Genomic DNA, 22319 nt, shown 5'->3' on the forward strand with positions numbered 1-22319 from the left:
TGACGATTAAAGCGATAACGAAAATACGAATATAAGTTTTAAAACATTCAAACATATTGTAACACCCTTCAGATTTTATAATAAAAATTAAATAAAATAAGACAAATTTCTCAGTCTTCGAAGTCTTTTAAAATTTATGGAATAATAGCATGCAAAATCGTTTTCAATGATAAGGTTTATTGTGTGTTCGTAGAGACTGTAGAGTTTTTCGTACTAAAATTGAATAGAGTGTAAAGCTGGTTGGTTGGTTGGTTGGTTTAAGGGTGACCCCGCATCGGAGTACCACATAGACCGCAAGTTGGGTCCGTTGTGTTGCCCTAGAGCACATTATTTTAAATGATTTCCCCACCTAACCGAGATTTTTATTGTGGATTTTGATCAAAGATATTAATTCGTTTCGAAAATTTGATGAGAGATTCGATTTTCAGGTCCGAGAGTACTGAAAGATTGTCAATTGTTGGAGAGCCTAGAAGAGCGAGTCGACTTCTGGCTAGACCCGGACAACTGCACAGCAAATGTCTGCTCGATACTTCCTCATCTTCGTCCTCGCAGTATCTGCACAGGTCGTTCTGAGGAACCCCGAGCCGACGTGCGTGAGTGCCCAAAAGGCAGTGGCCGGTGATAAGAGATATTATATGCCTTAGCTCGTGTTTCGAAAGACTTATAAGGGTTTTGTCTGTTTCAGATTGTAGGATGGCCAGATTTGTCTGGTCGTAACGCAAGTAGTTTCCACTCGCCACCTCCGATCAGCAATGCTGTGACTCAGCAAGCTGGTTACTCAGAACTTTTTAGATTTGAATATATTTGTGAGTGTTGTGCAGGGATTGAAACTAGGATTTGTCTAGTTTTTCTTATTCAATGAACTAAGTTTTGATACAACTTTAACGAAAAAAAGATCACTTTATTATTTTTATTAGAAAAATAGCATTATCCTGAGATACAATTTTTATGTTACATAAAATATTTACGTATGAGAAGAATTTTTATTTTTATATGGAAAATTATTTTATGGTATAAATTTCGTAAACTTTGGTTCCATCAAATACATATAATTCTCTTCCATTCTGTTGTTTCAGTGGCAGTATTAAGGTGTAAATTCGAGTTTTGAAAACTTGAACATAAACATAATAAAGCGCAGTTTCAAACGTACACCGTCTACAACTCGGAGTTCATCCAAATCGACCTCAGTCAATTCATTATCTAGTAAATCTCTATTTCTCCTATAGGGAACTCAAAAAATATTTCTCTAAGAACGCATAAACTGGGTACTAAAAGTTTGATTCAAGCAACGTTCATTCATTTTGTATTTTATAATTTTTTCATACGAAGAAAATATCCGTATACCCAGGCAGCTAAGCATTGTTGGCGCCAGGAAAGAAAGCATAACGAGGCGGTGGCATGGAAGAGACGAGAACAAAAAATATAGTCTACAAAAAGAAATACAATAAAAATATACACAACAAAAACAACAAAGCTTGCTACAACAACAAAGTTTGCTACAACAAAAAAAAAGAAACACTGAATAAAAAATGCTACAACAACTCAAATGCGCCGACTGTGCACACTGCACTCGTTCGAGTTAAACGCTCGCAAAAGTCAACTTTTGTTTTTTTTTTGTTTTCAGTGTTTTTTTTTGTGCTTTACATTCCTCGGCCGCACATTCGTATCGAATATGCACAATTGCTGCCGTCGTCAGTCAGGCAGTGGGACACTGCACTTTGCAAACTTCGGCGGCGGCTTTGCACTCGAATGCACTGCCAGGGTTGCATATGCAATAAAAGAGTGCAGCCCAGACATACATACATACACACTATCAAGGGATAGAGCACTAGGGGCCAACCAACCCAGTGTTGGCGCACAGCTCTGCATGTTTTAATCCTCTAGCACTTTTTTGTTGTTGTGCTTCTCAATCATCCCATTATACGCGCTTCTGAGTTTCGGCTGTGGGTTTTCACTTCAACTAAAACATGCCGCAATCTGAGGGTGGTCCGTGCCCGTGTGCACAACTTACTGCAAAGTTCAAACAAAATGTAGAGAGTTCAAAAGGGTAAAAAGGGCGATGTTGAGGGTTTTGTTGCATGACTGCAGAGTTAAATGTGGCACAGACAGGTTGGTTGATTGACTGTCTACCTACACGACTGACTGGCTGACTGACTGGGTGGTTGACTGGCACTTGAGGTGAAACGCAAAGGCAGTGTGGAGTCAGTAGTTAGAGTAGTTGCAATGGAAGGGTTATAAAAGCGCGCTGCCGCTACCGCTGCTGCTGTTGCTGCTGTTGGTGAAGTGCGCTCGAAAGTATGCATTGCTGTTTGCATAAGCACAAATCGTAGTGCGACTAGCAGGGGTAGGTGCGCGATAAGGGCGGTTAAATGCACATAGTTCAATGTTCGGCAAAAAGGTGAAGGAAACTTTACTCCACTTATTTGTGGCATTTATATTTAAAACGCTTGGCTTAATGGCGCTGTGAGTGCTAAGCAGACACACACACATATACATATGCTTGCGTACATAGTTATGCACAGTTATTTGCATTACTGTTTGTTGTGTGCTCAGGTATTTACATATGGACATTTTAAGCACGTGTATGTGCTTGGCTTTTCGACGCCTTTGACGGTAGTCGCAAGTTGTTGGCACTTCAAATGACAGGTAAATACACATGAAGAGGAAGGAAGGGTGACATGTAACCATGCGAGTGTGTGTGTGTGTGTATATACGTGTGAGGAGAAAAGTTGCATACAAGTAGTTTCGCGTAGGTTTTTAATATATTTTTTTTAATTTTTACTGAGGAAAAAATATACCAAAAGTAAAAGAGCCAGCAAAAAGTGCTCGTTTATCTCTTTCTAATATGAAATTCATAATTCATATATACATATAAGTATGTTGCATATTAAAGTGTTCGTGTACATACGGATGTAAAAATATTTGAGGGATTCCAGCGTCATTTTCCCACTTTGCACTAAGGTGTGATAACTTTGTTCTCCTAACTATTGCGCAGGTTTACAAACAATTAATGATTTTTTTTTTTTACCCAATTACCTGACCGTCCAATTTCTATGTGAAATTGGTCACTGAGTCCGAAATGGATGGTTGTAAGCCAACAACTACGTCTACTTTCCATATAATGGTAGTGTTTAAGGGTGCCAAATTTGTTAAAATTTATTACGAGCAATGTCAATCATAGAAAATAATTCTATTACAACAACAATTTCGAAAACTTGAGAAAACGGCTTCGTTGAAAATTATAAAGTAGAGCTTTTTAAAGTGAATGGTGATGGGTTCTTTTTTAAAAATTAAAAAAAAAAATTTTTTGCTTTTTTTGGCATACAATTTACTTAATGCTATTACAACAACAATTTGGAAAACTTGAGAAAACGGCTTCGTTGAAATTTTAAATTGGAGCTTCTCAAAGTGAAATATTATATCATAGGTTCTTTTAAAAAAATTTATATATTTTTTTAATTGTTTTGGCATAAAATTCACTTAAAAAATATTATGTAAAAAAAGTTTAATTTTTTATTCAAACTTTTAAGAAAAATTTGTTTGGGAAATTTTTCAAATATATTCCCTTTAAATTCTTTAGTTGTTTAAGGTTGAAAAAGTAATAGAGTTGAATACGAATACGATGCTGTAAAACGCCCACAGTTCCAAATCTTTAAAAACTCGTAAAGGCGGGGGTTAACATTAATAATTCTAGCACCAAAGGTAGTCAGACCCTGTAAATTGTATAAGCGCTAACACAAGCCAAAATCAGCACATATCACTTTAAGAAATTTTGATTAAATAAATTCCCATTAGGTAATAGAAACTTCCAGCTAAGCTAAAATTATAATTTTATTTTCTTCACATTGAAATTTTTTTGAAATTTGAAAAGTCGAGCCGAGAAGTACCGAAATATTTGGTAACTCCTAAAAGACGCAGGCTAAAAACGCTTATTGCATTTGAAGCTCTGGAAAGTGAAAGGGTAGATAGTGAAGAAGGAAAGGAGATAAGTAACAGAAGGAAAAATGTAGGATAGAATAGAGAAATAAAAGTAGTTAGACCTGTGAAACTTTTCCATTTACTGTGGTAAATCTGAAAATATCCACCAGTTTGAGAGAACGAATTTTACTCGTTCTCATAACATTGGAACCCAAAATCCGCAGCCTTGCTCTAGCAAATGCAGGACACTCACAGAGAAAATGTTCAGTGCTATTCATCTTCTCTAAGCAAAGCGGGAAAAACGGGTGCTCAATGATTTCACTGGCTGACGCCATGGGGATGTGTCCTGTATTAAAATCACCGATCATAAACCAAATGTGTTTTCTACCAAGTTTTAGAAGAAAGTTCGACAGTTCCTTTACATTACTCTTGGAAGTATTCTATTGTGTCCAGCCTGGAATTGCCCCTGTGGCAAAGCTACGTTTAACCGCTTGCTTCAACACCTTTCTGCAAACGCGCCTACATATTCAAATGCTTATGTATTTACATACATGCACGCATACACAGGTCAATTCAAATAACTATAGCTGACTGTGCACACGCATACATGCACACGTGTGTGAATATGTAAGAGTAGACCAAAGAGCATTTGAATGCGGAAGCATTAATGTCATGTCCTAAAAGTAGGCCAACAATTTTTTCCCAGCACTTTTACCAGACTTTATTTTTGTATTTTTTCATTCTCTGGCATTTTTTATTTCCTATTTCATTATTTGTTTTTATTCTTAAAGCTTTTCTCTCAACACGCTTCTTCCACTTCAACTCTACTCCTTTATAGAAATGAAAAAAATATATGTATTTTCCACTACAGATTTATGTATGTACGCAACCTTTTCTATGAGCCGCCTGTTTTTACTCTGTAAGGAAAACGTGAATATTTCTAGTTCAGGACTAGTACGAATTTCGCCAATTGCAAACTGATTAGGTGGCTATGCTGTAGATAGGGACCACTGTCTCAAGAGTGTGAGAGAGATAAAACAAGAAAATAGAAGCGTGTAGTGGCTTTTTTAAAAGGAGTGTAAAAGTTTTATATTAAAAAAAAAAGACAAATAAAAGTTTTATAACTTACACTTACGCAAAATTAAACTCAAGAAAAGAAATTTCATGGTAATTTAATGCACCGAAACGTCTCCCAATGAGCTGTGATAAAATTCAAAATAAAATTAGGTATCAAAAAAATTTTTTTAAAACTGAAAAGTTGGTTTCGTTAAATTCATATTCAGCTTTTGATACTTCAAAACAAAAAAGAAAAAATTTTAATTAAATTGAAAAGTTGCTGTTGTTAAATTAAAAATCAGTAAACTGAATTATCAATAAAAAAGGAAGATAAAAAAGTTTTACTTTCGTTAAATGAAAAATAGTTTAACTTAAAATTTACTTTCGTTAAATGCAAATCATTTAACTTAAAATTTACTTTCGCTAAATGAAAAATCATTAAACTGAAGTACCAAAAAAACCTTTTTATAAAACTGAAGATTCACTTACGTTAAATTAAAATTCATTAAACTGAAGTATCAATAAAAATAATTAGATAAAAAAATTATTTACTCTCGTTAAACCAAAAATAATTAAACTAAAGTATTAAAAAAATTGTGAAGATGTACTCTCGTTAAATTAAAAATCATTAAACAGAAGAAGCAAAAAAAAACAAAAAAATTTAATAAAACTGAAGATTTGCTTTCGTTAAATTAAAAATCATTGAACTAAAGTATCAAAAAACAAAAAAAAAAAATTTAATCAAACTAAAACAAAAAAATTAATAAAACTGAAGATTTAAATTAAAAATCATTAACTGAAGTATTAAAAATAAAGATTTTACTAAAATTGAAAATTTGCTTTCATTTAATTAAAAATCATTAAACTGGAGTATCAAAAAAAAAAAAATAATAATAATAAAAATTAATAGAACTAAAGAATTACTTTCATTAAATTAAAAACCATTAAACTGAAATATCAAAAAAAAAAAAAAAAATTTTATGCAACTGAAGATTTACTTTCATTAAAATGAAATGCATTAAACTGAAGTATAATGGGTATGAATGTACGCTTATTAAGACATCATTTTGCAAAATTCAAAATTTTGTGAAAAGAAACTAACAGAAGCTGGAATTAGTCATGGTTCTAAGTTCACTAAAACAAATCAGTTTCATACCAATAGATTTCCCAGCTGGGTAACTTTTCTGCTGATCATTATTCTGCTGGTCTACACATGGGATGCACATACATATGTGTACCCACGTTTTGCTTCCAGTTGATGAAAAGTTAAAAGTACTTGAAGTTTCTTTGACATTTGTTAGGCAGAGCGAGTCCTGGAAAACTTATTGTAAAAAAAAGCAAAAATACTCAGAAAGAATATATAACTAAAAAACTTGTAGAGAAATGCCTGGAGGTGTGATAACCTGACGAGCACAACTAATATCTACAACCGGCATGCATTAGAGACAATATCGCGCATTTATTTCAATAGTATCCTACGCAAAAAAAATCCATTAAAAAAAGGGTTCCATTAAAAAAAATTTATTTCAATTAAATTAAAAAATTTAATATAAATTTAAATTTAAAATTTTTTTTTTAAATTACATTAAAAAAATTAAAATAAATTTTTTTTTAGATAAGTCTACAAAAGTTACCATTTCCTGTATAAAATGTTAAATGGGTTAAAAGTTCTATGGAAATATTACCCCCAAATTTTATTACAAGTTTCCCAACTATTTATTTCGCTCAGATATGTATATTATTTCAATCGTTTTTTGCAATTTTTCAGTAAACATTTTCGTAAATAATTTACAGCTTGTTAAATCATAAAAAATTACCTAAATAAGCAAAAAAAAAACATTTCAACCGTTTTTTTCTTCAATTTTTCATTAAACGTTTAGGTACATAATTCTTAAGTTTTTGAGCATAAAAAATTTACCTAGAATAGCAAAAAAGGATTGGTGATGTAGGTGTTACTATGTAGGTATATTAATGTCAGAAAGTGACACTGAGTTGGAATTACTGCACTCCCAAAATGATCGTCACCCTGTGCAATAAACAAATAAAACACAATTGGAATTTTTCTTACATTAATCATTAATCACTCATACGCTCTGTTGTCCCTTACTGCATTTTCAGCTAACGCCCAGCAACATTTCTTTTAACAGGTAAAGAAAAAATTGCGCTGAAGACTTCAAGTAAAATTTAAAAAAAATTACTTTTATCAGCCATCTAGAGTGCAATAGCGGCAAATGTTAAGCTGCATGAAAAATAAAATGCACAAAATGAAGCTTCTCTACACTCTGGCCGCCTACAGAGCATATACTAACTCACAAAAGTCCATATGTACATGTAAGTATACGAGCATTTATGTATATGTGTACGTACTTGCTATACCAGCGCGTACTCAGAGCGCCAAGTACTCACTTCATGTTGAGTGCGCTTGGCTTTTATTCAATATATCCATACATTTGTATGTATGCCTTGTTTATGTGTTTGCCAAAAACATCCCTGTTTACGAGGAGCATAGCTCAATTCAACTAAAGTTGCGGTAGGTCGTGTGCGCTTGGCGAGCGTACAGACGCACTTAGAACAACAAAAGGCAGCAAAAGCAATAATAAATACTGCGAATACTTGGCTGAGAACAATCAAAAGCGACTACAGTGGAAGAGACTTACAGATTCTGTTAGAAAAAAACAAACAGAAAAAATGTTAATTACTACATTTTTGGTTGCATTTGAGTTAAAAATTGAAAGGTTTCGAACATTTTTATTTTGAACTTGTATTAGATTACTTATTAATTAACTAGACGATAGTTGGGTTCTACCAAAGAGCTTATAAAGACAAGAATTTGTAGTTCTGGTCGACTGCTTCAAAAAAATTCGGTCAGGATAATTCATCACAGAAAAATCAATTGACACAGAATTAATCTAGCGTTCATTAGGCAAAAAAGTGGTCTCAGCAATTCAGTCCTTTTCGTAAATTTAGTATAAATACCACAAAATTTCTGATATATCCTAACAGTTAGTTAAAGCTTAAGGTTATTACTGAGTGAGTCACTGAGTGGCTTTAATATAATAGCTTTTCTGATGTTTTTGAAGATGAAATATTTATAAGTACTTTCTTCTTAAAAAAAAATTCTAAATAAAAATTAATGAATTTTAATTTGTTTCATACTTTTTCAATTATTTCCAATTTTACAATATAATAACAGAAATTAAATAATAAAAATGTCCAAACCCTTTCCCACTTTTTTCGGCTAAACACCCACTTCAACTTCGCTCCTCTTTTTTTATTTATACAAATGTTAGCACACAAAATAGAATCATAGCTAAACAAGTTATGCAGCTATTGAAAAATATGTGTCAACTTCATTTAGCTACTTAACTACAACAACAACAACAAACATAAACACAAATTGCTGTGCTCTATTAGCTTAGGGCATCCAGTGCTTATGATCTGATGCATTGAAAAAGTGGACAATGACTGTCGGTCACATATTTTCCTCTAGTCATTGTCAATAACAGTAGCGAGGGGTAAACAAAAAATGAAAAAAGCAAAATAGGGCACTATTTAAATGGTTGCGTGTATTGGAATTAATTTTTCTTAAAAAAGGAATAGCGATTAATGTTTATTTAGTTATGCTATTGTATTTTTTTCATAAAAATAATGCTTACTTTTTCTGCTGTTTATATTCCGAAATTTTATATTAAAATGTTCAGTTCTCTGTTGTAAGTGTTTAATTTTAATTCTCATATGATTTACGTTTCATTTTTTTATTTATTTCTTTATGATATTTTGTGGAACAGCATCAAGACGCGTACCACAAATAGGAAGACTAGCTCGGCCAAAATCCTAACCGCAATGTATGCGCTAATTATTAATTACTTTTTTGTTATAATATTTTTACTTTTCTAATAAAATATATTTTAATAACATATTTCTTTATAACATTTTTTACTTTTGCACTATTTTTTAATTTTATAAAGTTTTTTATTTTTTTCTTTCTGAATCCTTAACTTAAAAAAAATTACAATCACGTTCCTAGCCATGAGAAATTGAATTTTAGTACGAAAATAATTTTTTTCATATAACCAATATAGTATTTTTCCATATTATTTATTTTAAAATTGTTTTTATTCTTCCATTTGCACTGCATTTATTCTTTCATACTACTGCATTTTTAAACCTTTTCTTTCGGAATAATTTCACTTAAAACCAAAATTTTTTATAGCTTTGGGAACACTGAACGAGAAACTGAACCTTAGCGCAAAAATTGTTTTGATTTTATAAAACTAACAAACGAGTGGATAAAGTATTTGTTAAACTTTTGAGTCAGACTAAAAATAAATAAAAAGAAAATTAAAGCTTTAAATGCATTTTTATTAACTTTTGGCTACTTTTGAAAATCAAGTTCCAGGCAAATAAATTTTTTGAACGAGGATGAAGTAGGTTGTTTTTTAAAGTACTGTAAAATAATTTACTATTCAAGAGTTTTATAAGAAAAACAAGTAGCAGACTGTTTTTTTTTCCTTGTTCACTCCTCTCGGGAGCATAGGGTCTCGACGATTTTTGATTTCTGACAGGGTAGGTGATTAGCCTGCCGCTAACTGTCCAAAGTAGTAGGAATGCCCACCTGTCGTTGCTTAGGAACAACGTCTTCTGTACTGCTTGGAGCGCTATCTGTGTTTCACATTTTCCTGACAGAAGTATCGCACAGATGGTTGAGAACTTCGCTAAATTTCGTGTTTCAGCGCTATTACCGTGATCGCCCGCTTCCTCTTGCTGGCGCCATTGATGCAATGTGTAACTGTGTGTTTTCCTTTTGTTTTGTTTTTGCTTGTTTTAGCAGCCACACAATGCAAATAATGCGCGAATTATATATCAAATTAACCAGAAAAATTCAAAGTTTTGTAAGCAGATGCCAGCGGCGCATTCTCAAGGTGTAATGGCCAAACGCCATTAGCAACGATGAGTTATATAAAAAAGTGGAACTTAGAGCTAAAGGACAACCATAAAAATTACGAAAGTGGAAGTTCGTGGCCAAACACTGCAACGGAAGTCTGTCGACAAGCTTTTTATTGGCACTCCCATGAAAGCTGCAAGAAGGGTCGATCTAAGACTACATTGAGAATATCGCTACAAAAAGAAGTCGATGAAGTCGGAAAATCGTAGAACGCACTAAAATTGTGAGCCAAAAATAGAGCCAGGTGAAAATGCGTTATTGAGGCTCTATGCACCAATGGGAGATAAAAAAAATGATGATGATTATATATAAAATTGTGTAAGTGCTTTATTTATAGTGTAAAAAAATGAGCAGCCCCACCCATGACAAAAAAGCCAACAAGTTGTTATTGTAAAATTGTATTTTTTATTACAGAAGTTGAGGTAGTATGAAATCCAGCACTTGAATATAGGCCTACCCAGAAAGTCGTCCTCGATACTTAGCCATATTATCATTTATGTGATTTCTGGTTAATTTGACTCCGATACGTTGCCCAAAACTTAACCATTTTCGAGATATTCGATATAAAAAAACAAAATTTTTTAATTTTTTGAGAATATTTAAATACAATTTTTTTTTATTTAAATAAAAAATTTTTTTTTTAAGTTTTTTGAAAAATTTTTGTTTTTAATAATTTTTTTTCTTAATATTTTTTTCATAACTTTTGTAAAAAAATGTTTAATGTTAGTTCTAGGATCCGATTCTTTTCTGGTTTGTTGGTCAAGAGTATGTGAATTAATTAACGCCATTAAACAATTTTTATTCACGTCCTTGTATATAGTTAAAAATACAGGGTGGCACAAATTTAATCATCCCATTTTGTTTTTGAATAACTTTTTTATGGTGTTAAATATGATTGATGAACGCCATTTACAAAAATAATAAATCTGCCAATAGGGTGATTAATTTTGCGCCACCTTGAGCTGTTTAAGGCCCTCGCCTCATTTGAAATGGCGTTTTTTGGGTGTTTTTTTGAAATCATGTAAAACGGAAAAGGAAAACGATTTTTTATTGTTGTTTTCAATCTTTTATATTTTGATCCATTGTTAAAGGATGCCATTTTTTGAAGGCTAACAACTTTTTCAACGAACCTCGTATGGGCAAAAAAATTGTTTATCTTTTAACAATAAATCAAAAAATAAAATACTGCAAACGAAAATAAGAACTCTTTTTTCCTGTTTCCGCGTTCTACACGCTATTAAAGAATCAAACAAATGGGACGAGGGCCTTAATAAAATTTTGAATTTATTTTTTTATTATTATTATTTACACGAGAACTAATTATAAATAATTAATCCACTAAAGATAAGCGCTAGCTACTAGGGCCTTCGGCAGTTTGAAATTGTGATTTTTCACGAAGCGTCTTCTACTTCATAAATAAATAAAATTTGAAATACAAAAAATGTTAGTCCACTTTCTTCACTTTTTTTATAGTAAAAACAGAATACTTACGAAATGCGTAAAATTTGCGCTAATATTGAAGTACATTAAATTTTTCAGTAAATAAAATAATATCTATTTGATCTTTTTATAGGTTTTAATCTATAAAATACCACCTAAATAAACCTCGTTGGATGTCACGTAGATTAGAGTAGAAATATTTGAATTTGCTCTGCTGCACAATTTTCTCCAAAAATGTCTACTCATTCATCAAATTTGAATCTATTTAATCAGCATTTGTTGCTGTCAAATGCGTAGACACACAAGCACATACACACACAAACACTAAAGCCATATTAATTGTTTTTACAACTGTCAATTGTTTGTTGGTTTGTAACAATTCGTGCGGCGAAAACAAACATTTTTCAATTTTTACTTATTTTTTATTCGTTTCTGTGTGCATTTGCATACCAACATACCTACATATACTTATGTGTGTGTGCATATGCACGTATGCATACCTTTTTCATATATTTACTTGCTTGTTTGCTTTGTTTGTAATTCTGTCCTTTCGAAATGCATTGAGAAAGTTTCTTTCGATAAAAATTCAATTATTTGCCGATCATTTCTGGCTTCTTTTTCGATTTTCCAAAAAGTTCATTCAACTCACTTCGCTTTGCTAGGCAAAAACTGGGCTTGGCTTATTCATATGTATCTATTCATACACGCATATACATACATACGTACGTACACAGTTATATGAAGTGTAAATTAGACTTTTGGCTACTTAAAAACTGATGATCGAAAATTTTAACGATCTAGAAAATGTTATATAAAAATATGTTGCTACTTTTAGGAAATCCAATAACGATTCACAGAGAAGAGAAGTGGAGCATTTACATACATACAACAGACAAACATACACATAAAATAGTACCTGGTACTAAGTTGATGCCGTGAGTTGCCGCGTCGTGCGCAAAATATTATTTAGTTTGTTATTTTATGACACAGAGGGGTGTACTAAGCTGATGCTTGGGAAATATTTTAATTTTTTGGAAATATTTGTAAGTGTTAAAAATTCGTTTCAGAGAAAAAGTTATAAGCTTAGATAAAAGTAGCTATGTTTGTCATATTTAGAAATGCGTTATATTTAATTTATAAATATTTATTTAAATATAATATTTAATTTATAAATTTAATGCATGAAAAAAGTTTCAGTTAGGCTGGTTTTAGAGTTTTGAGTAAACAAAAATTGATTCAAGAAAGGAAAAATATATATTTTAAAAGCCTTATTTCATACTTTCTTAAAATATTAGCTTTAAAAAATTTAATATTTTTTAAACAAGAACAAAAAAATTTTTTATTTAAAAATAAAAACTTCATTTAAACATCATTTAGGTACTTCATATTTTATAAATTTTTTTAAATTATAAGCTTTCAAAAAGTAAACTTTTTTTAATAATTTACAATAGTAAAACAGTAAATTAATTCTATTCAATAAATATTAATTTAAAAAGCTTTTACTTCATACATTTTCTAATTGAATAGAAAGATATAAAAATTTCATTAAAAATGTGTAGTTTTCTTGCGCTACAAATAACTGCTTCAGTATTTTTTAGAAAACAATTCAACATTAAAAAATTATTCTATTATATGTTAAAAAATTAATTCTCTTAAAAAGTATTTATTTAAAAAGCATTTAGGTACTTCCTATTTTTTTTTACTATTAGTTTTCAATAAACATAGAATTTTATATGTTTACTCTAAGCAAGAAAAAATCTTTAAAAAAAGATTTATTTAAAAAGTATTTACTTCATATTTTCACTTGTTCACTCCTCTCGGGAGCATGGGGCTCCGACAAGACTTGTCTTGCGTTGATTTCGTTAATCCATTTGATTTCTGGTGAATAGGTGATTAGCCTGCCGCTACCTGGTGTGGTGGAAATGTCCATCTGTCGTTGCTTAGGAACAATGTCTTCTTACTTCTTGGAGCGCTATCTGTGTTTCACATTTTTCTGATAGAAGGATCGCACAGATGGTTCAGGACTTCGCTAAATTTGGTGTGTCTGCGCTATTACCGCGGTTACCCGCTTCCTCTTGCTGGCACCTCTGGTGCAATGTGTACATAACGGTTTGTTTTTGCTTGTTTTAGCAGCCACAATGCAAATAATGCGCTGACTAATGTGTGGGAGTAAGGATGGAAAGGGGAAGTTTTTGGGTTTGAGGAATGAGATTTTGTTTTTAATTTTTTCAAAGATGAGGTTTCTAAAAACCAATAATTTTAGATATTTTAAAATAGAACAAAAAACGACTTCCATTCAAAAAAAGATATTTTTTAAAAGCATTTAATTCATTTTTTTTTTAAATTATGAGCATTCAAACGCCAAAAGCCAATACAAATTAAATAAATATTTATTTCTAATTAATGATTTTTTTAACCACTAATTTAATAATAATTTTTTTATTCATAACAAATGAAAAAGTCTTGATACTATGTCAAAAAACAAATATTATAATATTTTGAAATACATTTTGATACTAAAAAAAATTCTATTTAGAAAACAATTTATTTAAAAATTATTTTGGTACTTCATACTTTTTTTGAAATATTAGTTTTCAAATTTTTAAAATTTTATATATTTTTTTTAAATAGAACAAAAAACTACTTCCATTTAAAAAAAAAAAAATTTATATAAAAAGCATTTACTTTATATATTTTTTCTAAATATAAGCTTTTAAAAGCCAAAAGCCTACACAAAATAAATAAATATTTATTACTACTTATTATATTTTTTTTAATATTTATTTAAAAACCAGTTTTTTAATTTGTTACGATTATTAGCTTCCAAATTCAAGTTCCTTCTTGATTATATGTCAAAAAACAAATATTATAATATTTTGAAAAATATTTTATTATTAAAAAAAACGTTTCTATTTACAAAAAAAAAATTACTTAAAAATTATTTACGTAGACTTCATGTAGTTTTCAAATATTAGTTTTCAAAAAATTTAAATTAGAACAACACAAGAATTTTATAAAAAAATGTATTTACTTTTACTTAATTTTTTTTTTTAATATTAGTGTTATTAATTTTTTTTTTAGGAACAAAACAAATATTTATTCAGAAAGTATTGATTTCAAATGTTTGCTAAATAATTGGCTTTCAAAAGCAAGTAACCCAGAACAGGTAAAAAACAAAATTATTTTTATTTATTTATTGAAAAATTAATTATTTTTGTTTATTTATTATAAAATAATTTATTTTTATTTGTTTAAAAAAAAATCCATTTTTTTCTCAATTCATTGTTAACTAAAACACTTTATTATATGCCAAAAACTAATTATATTAATATTTTGAAAATAGAAAAAAAAATGTTTCTAAATAGTTGAAAACAAATTATTCCACAAGTATTTATTTTATATTTTTCTTTAATTAATAGCTTTCAAACGAAAATGTTTTATAAGAACCGAGTAAATATTTATTTAACTTTTTTTTATCCATATTTAAAAACATATCGTAAGATTTCAAACAAAATGGAAGAAAATCAGTTTTTATTGCAGAAAATATTTATTTAAAAAGTGTTTATTTTAATTTACTTCATTTTTCTTAAATGCTTAGGTTTCAAAAGTAAGTAAGCTATAAGTTTATGTAGCCTCTAAATAAAGGGTTGACGGGAATAAACGCAAATCAATGCGGATAATTCATTGTAAAGTGGTCCGAGCAATGACCAACTGCTGAGAACGGCGATTTTGGGATCTCCTTGGCAACGCCTTGGTCGGTTTTGATTTGGCCTCTTTAGATTAGAAAGAGTATCACCAGTCAAAAACCTTTCACTTTTCACATTATTTAATTTTTCATAAGCACGTTGAGTTTTCACAATTGACTTCTTTTTTTGAATGTAAATTTCAACAATTTGGGAGCGCTCGCGTGGCGTATACTGTTCCATGTTAAAAATCTGCTTGGACTGACGCTTCCAACGCGGGATGTCATTAAGCGATCTGACGTCTCTGTCAAAAGATACAGGGTTGCCAGATGGGTCCGTCGAATATTGGCAACCCTGTAGATGAGAGCTTCTGTTTCGAACTTTTTCATGGCAGAAATACCCTAGAAGAGACATATATATGTCGTAGCCTGCAGAGCGGCCAACACTATTGCACATTTTTTTCCATCATCTCACGTTCACTTGTCTTAGTTGGGCATTGAACCCCTGACCAATTAAATGCCAGTCACACACAACCCATTCTGCTATGGCAGATGCTTTGTACTTGGAGAGCTCATTTGGCAGGCACTACGATTGAAAGTTTTATATGTTAAAAAACAAACACCCATTTTATCAGCCAATTCCCTAGCACGCTTCCACAACTTTTCTCTAAAACCCTTTATTAGTTTCAAATGGTTTGCATGAATGGCACAGCAACTCACAGCAGCTCCAGAAGTACAAAAAATAATCAGAAAAAAAGCGCAATGTGTGAATAGAAGTGTGCAAATGTATTGTGTACGTATGTGTGTATATGGCAAAGGCAAATAACAAATAAAAAAAACTATGAAAAAGAAATGTTAATTTAACGCTGACACACTTTTCTGGAGCAAAAGAACAAACAAACACACAAAAGTCCAAAATTAGTCTGTGTGAGGCAGCAGAAACAACAACAAGAGACACTAAAAACTAAAAGTTATATGTATGAAGCAACTAATCGAGCATACACACATTATGATGTGCGCATAGAAGTTGGGTCGTACATATGTATTATATATATAAGTATGTACAAATATGTGTACACACATTCACACATACTTTGGTGCATAAATCAAAATCAAATTTTTTCTAATATCTTTAAATTAGCCGAGCAGACTGTCTACACACGCACATAGGCCTCGTGAGTTTGGTTGCTATTCTTGTGATATGTAAATGTTGTTATTGTTGCATTTATTGTCATTGTACCAGGTGCCCTTTGCAACGCACAAGAGCAATAATAACTAATGGCTCATATACGCAACGCATGCATAGAGAAATAAATATTTATGTGTATGTGTATTTGAATTTCCTCAGCTTGCATTGGAATGCGTTTGGGGTGAGAAGAGCTGAGCAGAAGTGCGCAAGCGAAGGCGGTAGCAGACCGGATGATGGTGGTTGGGTATTGCGCGGTGGTTAGTTTGTGAGCTCATTGCTTGCTATCTAATTTTCTCAATAATCATTCACATGCATATATGCATGTGTGGTGCTCTTTCACTCTCCCACTCATATGAGAGTTTAAAGCTCTGCCAATTGCGCGCTGGTGCTAATTTGGGCAACTGTGCGTATGCGTTACGTACTTTGCGCGCTGCTCTCGTATGCGTCCAAAAACAGAAAACACAAAAAAAAACAACAATTTTCAACAACACTGTAGCGCATTTTTACAACAACATTTAAAATGTTTAGTATTTATTTATTGTTTTTTTTCTACTCTATCATTCATTGTGTATGCCTCAGCACTGCTCTTTACACATTCTCTCGCTCTGTCAATGCTGGTCGCGCTGCTTATTCTTTGTATGTATTTACATACGTATGCCCTAACTGCTCTGCGCATATGCGTGTGTGTCTATATATGTATGTATGTGGATACGTAAGTTTGTGCGTTATAAGTCATTTGTTGCTTTTATTGTTTAGAATAATCTTGCGCTTGATAATGAAAATAGGTCAAATTTTAAAAATACTTTAGCGCGCAACAACAAAACACGATGTCAGCGACTGTTTAAATAACAGCCACATTCATACATACATGCATATCTACATTAAGAATAAATTTACTACAAACCATTGCGAGCGAAGAAGCATGCGTTTGGTTACAAATGTGCCTATGTACTTAGGTATTTTTACAACAAAAAGTACTTTTTTCATATATAGAATCTTTTCATATAAAATCGTGCATACATAGACATGGATCTGTGCAGATAAAACCACACATTATAATATTTACATACTTCAGCAGATAAATATTCCCAATGTAAGGTTAAATAACATAGTTCAGCATATATACATACATACATACATACATACATATCTAAATATCTAGGGTAAAAACTCTGAATGCATGGGTAGTGGATTTGGTCAAGAAGCACACTTTTGTTTACATAATTAAATTACTTTATCTTTTTACAATGTCCGTAACATTTTTCATGGTAAATTTTTCACATTTTGAGGACTTTTATATGGAAGAAAATTCTCAAAAAAAATTGGGAAAAATGAACGCAAATTTTGAGCAGCTTCATAACTACTATTCGTTACAACAGGCGGCGCAAAATTAATCACCCTTACCGGAAGATTTATAATTGATCCAGATTAATTGTTGTCGTACGTTAGTCATATTTGACACTTATGAGCTAAACAGCTGCAGTACAAAAACAAACAAGCAGTGGAACACGTAAGGGTGAAAATAAGGATTTCCACCACTCACACAAACTAATTTTTTTATTTAATATAGATAAAAAGTTATTCAAAAACTAAATTGGATGATTAATTTGAATAAAACTGAATGCGCTATAAAACTGCATACACAGAAGTCTTCTAGAGATTCTAATTATTAAGCTGTACGTTTTTATGAATTTTTTTTTAATTTTTGTGAACTTCGTACTAAGTGTGCGACTTTGATTTGTGAGGTGTTTGCCATAGAATGAACTATATTTTTATACAAATTTTATGAAAAAAAGTAATGATGAAAGTTATTACGATTATTAGTGAGTTATAAGGTTTTTGTTATACAATGAACTGTATTTTTATAAAAATTTTACCAAAAAAAATTTTGCATGAACATTATTACGAATATCGTAAAAAGTTTAAGTGACTTATTTATGTAAGCACAAGTGTATGAAATTTGAAAAGAGGAAACATTTCAAGAGAGCAAAAATTAAACTATTCATTTAGATTTTAGATTCATAAGGCACTAAGCTTTCGAGCTGCTTTTGAATCGAGCGAAAATTTCACTACCTGGTTTCTCTTAACTTTTATTCAAAAAAAAAAAGGATATATTTTTTTAAATCTATTCAAATTCCTTCGGCACTTAGTTCTAGAATTGCATGCTTTGAAAGAGAAAAATTAGCTGTCCCCTCGCAATAAACTCTTTTATAAGCACTTAAGTTCTCAAGTTGGTTCCCAGCTTCGAGAGTTGCTCACTTCAGATAAAAGCTTAAATTCTTTTCACTTTCACTGATGAAAGCTTAAATTGTGGCTTTTTTGACAAATATTTTCGTGGAACGTTTAAGTCATTAAAGTCCGACTTCAAAGGATTTCTCAGACTTTTATTAAAAGAAGCTCAAATCCAGCAATACCACTGCCCTTTGCAACAAATAGCAAATCGAAGTATGAAGCAAAGCAATCGCGAATAATCAAAATAAAGCTACAGTACGAGAAATGAGGAAAAAAGTACAAAAAAAAAAATTTATTCTACACACGCGGAAGTGCCTCAAGAAAATTCAAGAAATCTCAGCTTTAAGTTGGTCCGCAAAACTTTCTTTTCAACTGTTTTGAAACAGCGTACTACCAAATCGTAGTTACACAGCAACCTATGCGGCTACAGCGGCTGATTCAAATCGTTAGGCTCTCGAAAACAGAGACAAAAATTAAAAAGTCATTTGTGTACGAACTTTTATTTAGAAAAGCTCAAAATTATTCACATTTTACTTCAAAGAGTTGCATCAAAACAAACAGCTCATACAAAACCCCTGAAATTTCTTTATTATAAACGCCTCGAGTAGATTTTTTGAGCTTTCATTCAGCTTTGTTTAACTCATATGTTAAAGCTCAGTTAAACAAAGCTTAATTAAAACTCAAAAAAGCTTACTGGCCATTAGAATAAAGAAAACGAGCTGTACGTATGTATACTTACAAACTTCAGTCATAACTACATGCAAGTCGGCGCCAGATAAACCCATGACTTACTCTTGAGCTTTCATCTGCTTTCTTCAAAGCTTTATTTCAACCATGAGACTTTCATGGAGCTTATAGCGCTTACATGTAGGTAACTGTTTTCACTTTTGCTATAGACATTCATTTAGCGAAATGTTTTTAAAATCTGTAAAATGCATTGCATACAAAAAAATCGTTAATATTATAAAGAGTTTATTTTAAAACTAAGTAGGATGAAAATACTGTAATTTAAAGAAAATAATATTTAAAAATAAAATATGTTTGCAATTTACCTATGGACGTCATGATTTTCATAAATTTCGACTACTTTGCCAAAACATGAATTTCGGAAAAATTCGGGACGCTCTTCAATTTTGTTGCATTTTGTGTTTTTGTGGTTTTGTCGAAAATTTTTCAATGCCAATTCAGGGGTGTGCAATGTCTTGGTATACAGTGTCGATTTTTATAAATGTTTTTTTTTTTTTCATTTGTTGTACTGTAAAATTTTAGCTAAAAAGTTTTACATAAAAATTTAGAATTTTTTTATTTTTGCAAAACTTTCTTAATAGCCAATTTTTGCAGTTGCTTTTTCACTATTAAAGATTTCTTCCAAAAACGCTTTTCATTTTTAAATAAAAAAACGTCAAATTTCGTCGGTGGTTTAAGTTTAAAAAAATTTGGGTTTAATCAATTTTTTTAGTTTTTTTCCAGCTCCAATCTTAATAATTTTTTGAATTTGTGCAGCCAATTTTCTTTACTTCACTTATGTTTTTTTTTTTTCATTTTTAATATAAAATTAAATTGATTTCTGAACAGCCAATTTTTGCTATTAAAAATTTTGATAAATAATTTTTCAAAGCCCCTTTACCAATTGTGTCCAATTTTGGAGGCCAATTTTTGTTGGTGGTTTTGTGTTAAAAAAATTTTGCGGCACTTTTCATAATACGAGTAGTGGGAAATTAATAAAAAAAAAAATTCAATTTTTGATGATTTTTGTATTTTGAATTTTGAAATTTTCAAAACTAAAATTTTCTGTCCATTTTGCCAATTTTCAAAAACTTATTATTTGCCAATTCTTAGGTATTTTCAGTATTGTTTGTGTAGGTAAATTGCGCTGCAAAAAATACGAAAATAAATATTAATAAAAATAGTTGTTGTTATACTAACGGCAAATCGGCATACGCGACTTTTTGCGATAGTAACAATTGTAATTGTTGTAATGTACGTTGTTGTTGTTGTTGCATTTGCTACATTTCGCCCCATCGCTACCAGCAGCAGTTGTTGTTGCTGTTGTTGGCGTTATGGTTGTTGGCATTTTATGCAGGAAACTGTGTGCCGACGGCGACGAGGTAGGCGGCGGTGGGGGTGGCGGAGATGAGCCTTCATCACCACCATTGAACGATGCCTGCTCAGACAGTGTCGATGGTGATCGTTCATGTTGCTGCTGCTGCTGCTCACACTCTCGCTCTTCCCTGGCGCTGCAATTGAGCAAACACTCATTGGCGGCGATGGTGGCGGGTTGTGCGCAGCATGCAGTTGTGGCTACTGAGGTAGCCGCAGTGGTGGCACTTCCATGCCCGTGCCCATTTCCACTGCCATTGCTACCGTTTCCGTTTCCGCTTCCACTGCTGCTGCCGCTCAACGCACTGTAGCTACTGCAACGCTTCAGCAACGTCTTGGTGAGTGGGGTTTTTATGATTGTAGCTGTGTGCAGCCGTCCAAAATCGGCTTCATCAACAGCGGCGCCCTCACACTCTCTGCCCCTTTCATTTTCTGTCTCTCTCCCTTCATTCCGCTCATCCACATCCTTGTTCGCTGACGATTGTCCGCCACTTTCTCGCTTGTTGCCGCCGCCACCTGCGCCACTACTACTACTGCTGCTGCTGCTGCTATTATTGCTGTTGCTATTGTGGCCGTGTATTGTTGTTGTGGTTGACTTTTCGCCATTTATGCGGTGATGCTGTTGCTGCCAGCTATTCGTTGGCGTCTCCCTACCATCCAAATGCTCATCGAATTCACGATATTGCCCATTTTGTTTCGGTTCATAGATTCCTCCACCACTACTTTTATTGTTATTGCTGTTGCCACCGCTGTTGCTGTCATCATTTGTATCCGTTTTACTAGCAGCTACATTTTTTAAATGCTTCGCAATTTTTTCATGTTTCCCCAATATGCTCAGATTCATGGATTCGCTAGCAACATCGATGTTGCTGGTGTCATTGGTCGTGCTGCTGCTGCTACTATTGTTGTTGTTGTTAGTGTTGCCAGTTGTGATCGCTGTTCTCGCTGTCACATCCGACGCCAACTGGTTGGCATTCATTGGAGTTGGTTGCTTTTATTGTTGGTTTACTTTGTCTTTACTTACTGAGATGAGTTTGATAAAAAAGTTGCGCGTTGATGAATGTTGCGCAACATGGTGCTAATGATTGCATGACGTGCGCCACGCCATTTTTAAGTGGGATAACAAAGTAACGTTGAGAACATTTTGATAGTTTTACCTTTGGTGACGAAAATGCTGAGCTTTTTCGTAGTTTTGAAATTTATTTGAGGGATTTTTTAAAAACCTCGGCCTTTTGACTTTCTTAGTTTTAGGGTGTGTAATTTTTTGTTTTTCGTATTTATATGCGTTTCTTATGGGTAAAGCAGCAATGCATTATTTTTAAGGCAGTTTGGTCAGTCTTTAATTTATTTAAACTTATATTTGTTGAATTTTTAAGTTTTTACGTAACTATGACGCATTTTTTAACTTAGCAGTTTTGAAATTTTATTTGTTTAATTCGATGAAGTAATCGGCTAATGTGAGCTTACAGAGATGAGAATTTTACTTGTAAATCTCGAAATCGGTAGCGAATTTTTGTAAATTTTTTGAAGGCTAAAACTTCGATCACTGGTTCACATGCAGCTGAACTTATTAACAAAATATGTTTTTTTTAACGTGAGTCTTTTTAAATGATAGAAATTTTTATTTCCTTATTCTATGTATATATTTTCAAACAGGTAGTAAAAAATTTTCGGAAAGTGTAAGTACTTTTTTAAAATGCTTGAAATCATTTTTTTATTAAAAAACTGAAGATTTTATTAAATTTTGGAAGGAATAT

At 31.9% G+C, this 22319-nt stretch overlaps 2 protein-coding genes across 5 annotated transcripts in view; both read right to left on the reverse strand.

Moving 5' to 3' along the window:
* LOC129237254 (hormone receptor 4) overlaps positions 1–19703 on the reverse strand; it is a 53544-nt gene extending 33841 nt beyond the window's left edge. The window contains 1 exon segment of the mRNA XM_054871848.1: positions 19515–19703. Coding sequence (XP_054727823.1) covers positions 19515–19536 — 22 coding nt within the window. The 5' untranslated portion in view covers positions 19537–19703.
* Positions 19704–19719: 16 nt separating this feature from the next.
* Positions 19720–21643, reverse strand: LOC129237255 (uncharacterized). Of its 4 annotated transcripts, none has more exons than XM_054871853.1 (2): positions 20447–21643; positions 19720–20335 (listed from the first exon to the last, which is right to left on the reverse strand). In XM_054871853.1, exons 1-2 carry the CDS (start codon positions 21539–21541, stop codon positions 20273–20275), a joined length of 1158 nt encoding a protein of 385 aa, XP_054727828.1. In that variant the 5' UTR covers positions 21542–21643; the 3' UTR covers positions 19720–20272. The 4 variants fall into 4 exon arrangements, with proteins under 4 accessions (XP_054727828.1, XP_054727827.1, XP_054727825.1 ...); XM_054871852.1 differs by having other exon boundaries at positions 20404–21643; XM_054871850.1 differs by having other exon boundaries at positions 20389–21643.
* Positions 21644–22319: the final 676 nt, after the last annotated feature.

The sequence above is a fragment of the Anastrepha obliqua genome, chromosome 2, assembly GCF_027943255.1.
Source record: "Anastrepha obliqua isolate idAnaObli1 chromosome 2, idAnaObli1_1.0, whole genome shotgun sequence".
Classification (NCBI taxonomy): domain Eukaryota; kingdom Metazoa; phylum Arthropoda; class Insecta; order Diptera; family Tephritidae; genus Anastrepha; species Anastrepha obliqua.

What these genes read in the sequence shown, in the direction of transcription:
- LOC129237255 (XM_054871850.1), bottom strand. Translation starts at nt 21,541, where the DNA reads ATGAATGCCAACCAGTTGGCGTCGGATGTGACAGCGAGAACAGCGATC. An exon ending in GTCGCGTATGCCGATTTGCC is followed by an intron (nt 20,336 to 20,388) that starts GTTAGTATAACA and finishes TATTTTTTGCAG; the next exon opens with CGCAATTTACCTACACAAAC.